Source organism: Galeopterus variegatus, unplaced genomic scaffold (assembly GCF_000696425.1).
Source record: "Galeopterus variegatus unplaced genomic scaffold, G_variegatus-3.0.2 Scaffold2159, whole genome shotgun sequence".
NCBI lineage: Eukaryota > Metazoa > Chordata > Mammalia > Dermoptera > Cynocephalidae > Galeopterus > Galeopterus variegatus.
Window position 1 is genome coordinate 261,726 of NW_007728270.1, and position 7,773 is coordinate 269,498.

The following is a 7,773-nucleotide window of genomic DNA, read 5'->3' on the forward strand; positions in this document are numbered from 1 at the left end:
TCAGCCAGTGAGCGGGAACCGGTCTGTATGTGGGATCCGAACCCTCGGCGGGAGCGCCACCGCGCTCCCAAGCGGCGCACTGTAGCAGTGCGCCACCAGGCCGGCCCTGCATTCCATATTTTTTGTAAAAGGCTCTAGTTGTGAACTCACTAATGTGGTTGATTTGGTACAAGGACTGTTGAGTAGCAAAACTGCCTCTCTTGCTGTCTGTCGGCCTAAGCCTTGCCAGGGGTATGTCTTCAGCCCTCTCGTAGGTAAGCATCACGGGAAGGTATCATTCTTGTCCCTCGCTCTTCTGAACTGTGTATTTTCTTTGGCTAAAGTGAGTGAGCAACATTCAGTTCTGCTGACTGTTACAGCTTATGCTTTTGCGTTTCACTGGTGATCCTTGATGTGATTGCTTCTTAGTACTTACTTGAATAATTCAAAAGTGTGACAGAGTATGTAGGAAATTTACCTGAAGAGTGGGTAGTCCACCTGTGCCTCTAAAGGTCCTTGAGAGGTTTTTCCTTGGTCAGTCCTGCTGACCAGAGCGGCACAACTCTGCCCCAGTCTGGTGCAGGTGTGCTGTGCTGTGAGGACGTTGCTGAGATCATTGTTCTTCCTGTCCCAGCAGAAGGGGCCCGGGGTTCTGGACAGGGAGTCACTGCCCTTTTCAGGAGGATCCAGTTTGCTTTTATCTTGTAGAATGTGTGAAGTAGAAACTGTCCCCACTGTGTAGACTTTAAGAAAGTAGGAAAACTTACAGATGCTCACTTCATAAATTAATTAATTCAGTAATTATTAATTGAGCTTTTGAAATGTGCCAGGCATTGTTCATGGGACTGGAAATTCAGAAATTAGTAAGACCTTACATTTTAGTGACAGATGATAAAAATAAAACCCAAACAAATATGTAACAAATGTCAAATATGTGCTTTGAAGAGAAATACATAGTATGGTTTGTGTACTAAGCTGTCCCTTAGAGTGGCACTTGGCTCACTAGCTAACACTGTAAAAGTATTAGCTATTTTATTAGTAATTTAGATATGATTGGTGGGAAGGACAGACAGTGAAAAAACAAGAGAATGCAGTGGTGATGTGACTTGGAGTGAATTTGGAGGCCAGGGACACCCTCTCTGAGCTGATGGCGTTTGAGCTGAGAACTATTTAGCTGTTTGAAGATCTCTGGAGAAGGGTGGGGACAGGCTGGGAAGAACAGTGCTGGTGGTGAATAGGCAGAGTGCAGAGGCCCTGGCAGGGCCTTTTGTATAGGACTAGAGAGCCTCAGTAGTTGGAGCAGAGTGGATGCAGGAGACTTTGTAGGACCCACAGTCCAAGAGGTGGCTGGAGGCCTGTTATGCAGGGCTTTGGACACCAGGGTAAGATGGGTAGCTTCTCTCTCTGTGCAGTGGGAGGCTACTGGAGAGTTTTAGGCCACATTTAAACCAGGATGGCTGCTGGACAGGGGTTGAGCTTGCGGGGGAGGGATGGCAAGAACAGAGGGTGGGTGGGACACCCATGAGGAGGCAGGTGAAGGTGTCCAGTTGAGGGCAGTGGAAGACGAGAGGTGAGTAGATTGAAAGTGCTGTGCAGGTGGGGTGGTGGGACTTCATGGTGGGTGATTTTTGAGGGGTGAGGCGGGACAGAGACAGGAGGAGCTGGGCATTGGCCCCTCTGCCCGCATGGGGTGGCAGAGTTCTGCGTTGGACCCAGTAAATGTCAGACGTGACCCTCATCGAAGCCCAGGGCACCAGGAAGGCGTGTGGTGGGGTGGGGTGAGGAGGGGAGACTTCTGGAGAGCAAGGGACCCGAACTAAAAGTGGGAGGGTGGGTGGAGGGAGGGGTGCTATTAGGACTGCAGAGTAAGGAGAGATGTATATTTTGGCAGGGTTAGTCTGTGACATGCTTTGTTCCTGCCTACACTTTGCAAGGAAATGCTGAAGACTGCATTTTAGTGATTAGATTTTGACTTAGATTTTAGATCACCTGAATTATTGTGTCACTGACTTGCATGATAGGTGAAGTTAATTCATCTTTACTTTCTGTTTTTCTTTGTCTTGTTTGAGAAGAGATACAGATTTTTATTAGGTTATTTTAGAGAAATTATGAATTTTGCAGGCCCAGAAACCACTACTGTTAAAACTAAATTTACCCATGTCCTCTAACATTACTGTCTCTCTCCCTCAAAACCTGAGGAACCAGGATCACCTGAATGGTGCTTCCACCAAGATGTACAAATGCTTTCACTCTTTAGCAGGATGCTTATTAAATAGACTAAATTTGGGACTACTTTGCCTATTTATATTACTTCAGTTGTGTATTTAATTTTTTGGTAGATAATGCATTCATGTGGTTCAAGTAGCAAAATGCATAAAGTCTCCCTCCTGACCATTTACCTAGTTCCTCCAACTCCATCCCCTAAACAGGTAAGCTGCTGTTTCTTTCTTCTTCCCACACTGTTGGGCTTCTTGCTATTTTCAGCAAATAGTACAAGATCTTAAAGATCTTTCTATATCCATATATAAAGACCTTCCTCATTTTTAAATCTTCCACTGTATGAGTATACCAGGATTTATGTAATTAGTCACTTATTGATGGTTATTCAGATTGTTTACAGTTTTTCACAACTACAAAATGCTGCAGTGAATAGCCTTGTTCATACATATGTGATATTGCATGTGGATAAGTATGACTGTAGGATAAATTGATAAGTGCAATTACTAGGTCCAAGGAAATGTGCTTTTATAATTTTGATAAACGCTCCCAAGTTGTCTGTCACAGATGTTGTACCGGTGTATAGTCCCCTTTCCCACATTGATTTGCCAGTCTTGCCAAGATTTAAAATAGTATCCCTGAACAGTTTTATTTTGTATTTTCTTATGAGGTTGATAATCTCTTTACATGTTGAAGGACCTTTTTTTCTTTTATGTGCATTTTCATTGTCTTTACCCACTTTTTCTATTGAGATGCTGGTCTTTTCCTATCAATGTATAGGAGTACTTACTAGATTAGGGATATTAGCTTTTTGTATGAAATAAAATACAAATACTTAGTTTTTTTTTTTTTTTAAAGATGACCGGTAAGGGGATCTTAACCCTTGGCTTGGTGTTGTCAGCACCACACTCACCCAGTGAGTCAACCGGCCATCCCTATATGGGATCCGAACCCGGGGCCTTGGTGTTATCAGCACCGCACTCTCCTGAGTGAGCCACGGGCCGGCCCCACAAATACTTAGTTTTTATTTGCCTTTTGATTTTGCTTGTAGTACTTTTTTATGTGAAAGTTTTTTTTTTTTTCCTTTTTGTCTTTTTTCGTGGCCGGCAACGGATCACAACCCTCAGTGTCGCGCCCGCACCGGACCGGGACCGGCAACGGGATTGCAACCCTCGGCGTTGCCCCTGCACCTCGCTCAGCCAGTGAGCGGCCGGTCTGTATGTGGGATCCGAACCCTCTGCGGGAGCGCCACCGCGCTTCCCAAGCGGCGCACTAATACAGTGCGCCACCGGGCCGGCCCTATGTGAAAGTTTTTGATAGATTTTTTTAGTAGATGAATTTATCAGTCTTTTTAAAAATGTCTTTTGTTTTAAAATTTTACTGTTTTCATTGTGGATGTTTATGAGGTACAGCTTGTTTCAACACATGCGTGTATTGTGTAATGATCTAGTCAGAATAGTTAGCATATCTATCACCTAAACATCATTTTTTTGTGGTTATAACATTGAAGACCCTCTTTTCTGGCTATCTTCAAATATTATCAGCTATAAATGTCTTTAGATTTTTGATAATAGCTATAAAGGCCTTTCCTCTACCAAGATTTTCTTTTAATATTGTATTATTTCATTTTTTTTTTTCCTTTTTGTCTTTTTTCGTGACCGGCAACGGATTGCAACCCTCAGTGTCGCGCCCGTACCGGACCGGGACCGGCAACGGGATCGCAACCCTTGGTGTTGCGCCCGCACCTTGCTCAGCCAGTGAGTGGCCGGTCTGTATGTGGGATCCGAACCCTCGGTGGGAGCGCCGCTGCGCTCCCAAGCAGTGCACTGTAGCAGTGCGCCACCGGGCCGGCCTTATTTCAATTTTGATGTTTGTTTAATCAATTGGGATTCATGTTGGTATACAGGTTACAGTGTGGATCTCCTCTCACTTTTGTTCAAGATGATGCTAGTGGTCCCAAAGACAGAGTGCTGTGGTGGCTGTGACTGTTTTCCCTTTTCTTCCTTGCCCTGTTCCCTGCACCCTCACCGCCCATATCCACGGTAAACCTTTTCACTTCAATTTTTGCTCCTTAAACACACATTCAAACATGTAGAACTTACTTCTAGTAGTGTTTTTACTGCTTATAGTTCTCTGAACACACTGCTGTTCTTTCTTCATGACTTTTTTCTAGGTCCTTTTTTGTCCCCTCTAACTTAAATGCTCTCCCTTTCCCCTTCAGGGGATTCACAAAACCCCTCCTCTAGCCTTTGATCTTCTTGCCCCATCCACCATCCCCCAGTCTGCTGGTGAGATACACTTTGTTTCTATAACCTGTGATGTATGTTACACTTAATGCATTCTTCTGCAATTATCTGTCTATATATGGGTCTTACGCCACTGTTCAGAAAATATGGCTTGTGATCTAGCCCCTAGCACAGTGTTTGGAATATTGTGTTTTTTTTTAATGAATGTTCTTATGGGAAAATGTTTTGAGTTCCAAGTAGCTGAATTATTTTTGTTTGTGGACCCAGTGTGGGATGCATGTATTTCCTTCATTGCAGCTTCATGACTGAGATTGATATGAATATTGTTTGACAATTTTGAATATAATCCATTATTGTTAGAAATATTTTATTTTTTGTTGTTTTTTGGCAGCTGGCTGGTATCCAACTGAGCTAACTGGCCAGCCCTATTGTGAGAAATATTTTACATCATAGTGTTGATCAGCTATTTTATAGGTTGTAGAAGAAATAGAATATGTATTTAGATTTTGCTTTTATATGAAGTGACAGTTTGTTGTGGTAGTTAATATGCTTCATTTGGCTATCATACTTTTATTATATTGTTTTATTTAACAAGTTATTACATAAACTTGTCAATATATTTAATGCTTTACCGTTAACTCTTGCTACTATTACTTCGGTTATAAACAATCTGTTCTTTAGTTCTTAAATCATTCCCTCAGATGTCCTCTGGTAAATATGACTCACAATTAATTAATAATAATATTCAATCTTTTTAGCTGTCACAGTGGTACTTTGAAAAAACATACCCATAATCTTTGCCTCAGGGTTTCTATGAGTTGATCTCTAAGTTTAGATGAGCACATTGCTTGACAATGAGGATGTTTTCTTGGTAACTTGAGAACTCCTAAAGGGTGGATAATCAAGCCAGTATTCATCACTGTGTTGTTGGCATATGTTTAAATAAAAGAATGTCTGTTTTTCTGGTTCCCTAGAGCACTAAGCTTCTGACTAAAGCAGTTTAATATGTTTTCTGTTTATACCTAAACTTGTAGCTATATTTCATTTTAATGCTTAAGCTATAGTGAAGACTCCTTTCTCAGCTTAGATAAAAGTTATAGCAGGCCTTTTCTTACAGTTGAATTAATTTGAGTTATATCAATAAATTTCTCAGAAGTAAAATTGGAGAAAAATATTTGGAGGATTTTTATCCTTTTAGCTGCTAATAGAAAAGTGTAATATGTGAACCTTTAAAAACATTTAAGATTAGAGTAAATACAAAATTCAATAAAAGAAGTGCTTTTATGTGTAAGACATGCCTAGAAAGTAGATAAGGCCATATCTGTTCTACTATGTTTCTATTTACCAAACTTTTCCCTTTTTTCCTTAGGGTCTTGGTTATTACAGACCACTTTCTGAAAAGCCCGGAATTGGTGCGAGCCATGTATGCCAAACTGAGCAATCAGGAAAGGTAACCCTAAAAACCAGTGTGGTTTTGAGTATTTAGCATTCCATATAGAGTATCCTGTACACGTGACTGAAAAGCTGTGTGGTTTGTTAGTTGGCACAGAATCTCTAAATGCATGTTTCTGTGTCAGTAATGGTTTTAAATTGGTTGGTTAACATTACAGCTTAGCCACAACAGGCAGTGATTTACATAGGGTTGCAGAATCCAGGTTGGCACCATTATGCAGTAAAGGCATATTTTTAAAAAGTAAAGAACAAAATGTTGTGCTTGTGCTTGGATTTTGTAATAGTAATTTATGAAATTATGTATTACAGCTGCATATTTGAGATGTGCTCGTTTCCTCATGTTGCTGGTGTGATTATTTAGGTTATACTCTACTGGGTTTGTAGTTTTCTGTTAGGTAATTCAGACTCAAAGAAATTTGGTACCTGCCCACGATTTCACAGCTGTTGGAGCGGGAAGAGCTGTTGGCTCAGTGGTGTGAACCTTGGCCTGTGCCTCGTGATAGTAATTCTCTACTGACCGTAGCCAGGTCTTTTCACCTTCTTTGCATTCAGTTTCTTGACATGAGAAATAAGGGGACTGAATAAAATAATTTGCTTTCTACTTTCCAGTTCAATAGCATGTATTTTTCTAAACTTTATTGGAAATGTTGCCTTAGGAAAATAACAAAATTTACTTCAGAGATCATAGGTCTAATGATCAAAAACTTTAAAAATGTTAAGCTTTTGATTTTAGTTGCAATGTTTATAATTACAATGGTTTTGGAGTTCTTAGGTATTTAGGTTCCAACAGTTAATCTTCTTGCACTCCTTTGTAGTCTTTTGTTAAGTAATTTTCTTCTTTAATATCTTTAACAAAAAAGAAAACTTATGCTTTTATTTTATTTATTTATTTTTGACCAGTAAGAGGATCACAGCCCTCGGCAGGGTGTTGTCTGCACTACGCTCAGCCAGTGAGCGCACCAGCCATCCCTATATAGGATCCGAACCCGCAGCCTTGGCACTACCAGTGCCGCACTCTCCCGAGTGAGCCATAGGGCCGGCCCAGAAAACTTATGCTTTTAAAGTCAGTTTAAATACCACATTTATAAATCTAGTGCCCCCTTCATACCATATGAATACCTCTGTTGCAGAAAAAGAATTATTTGTAGTTTTTGACTTAAAATAAATTACATGATGTATGGTGCAAAAAATTAGTAATTGCTTTGCAGGAAGGAACACCTGAATCCAAGAAGAATGCATATTTCTTTCTTTCTTTCTTTCTTTCTTTTTTTTATTTCCTTTTTGTCTTTTTTCATGTCCGGCAACGGATCGCAACCCTCAGTGTCGTGCCCGTACCGGACCGGCAACGGGATCGCAGCCCTCGGTGTTGCTCCCACACCTCGCTCAGCCAGTGAGCGGGAACCGGTCTGTATGTGGGATCTGAACCCTCGGCGGGAGCGCCACCACGCTCCCAAGCGGCGCACTGTAGCGGTGCACCACTGGGCCGGCCCTTTCTTTTTTTTCCTTTTCAGATGACCGGTAAGGGGATCTTAACCCTTGACTCGGCGTTGTCAGCACCATGCTCACCCAGTGAGCTAACCGGCCCTCCCTATATGGGATCCGAACCCGTGGAACCCGTGGCCTTGGTGTTATTAGCACCACACTCTCCCGAGTGAGCCACGGGCCGGCCCAAGAATGCATATTTCAAATTTATATTTTAATTATAAATAAATAAAACTATATTTAATTATATATTTTAATATTCAAATTTATATTTTCCATATTCCTACCAAATGATCTATTTTTTTTTTTTTTTCCTTTTTTTTGTCTTTTTTCGTGTCCGGCAACGGATCGCAACCCTCAGTGTCGCACCCGTACCGGACCGGGACCGGGATCGCAA

At 41.4% G+C, this 7,773-nt stretch overlaps 1 protein-coding gene across 1 annotated transcript in view; it reads left to right on the forward strand.

Moving 5' to 3' along the window:
• Positions 1-7,773, forward strand: part of ATXN10 (ataxin 10) — a gene marked incomplete at its 3' end in the record, with an annotated part of 82,911 nt that overhangs the window by 52,392 nt on the left and 22,746 nt on the right. Inside the window, exon 6 of the mRNA XM_008580786.1 lies at positions 5,812-5,892. Coding sequence (XP_008579008.1) covers positions 5,812-5,892 — 81 coding nt within the window. The remainder of the gene's footprint in view (positions 1-5,811; positions 5,893-7,773) is intronic.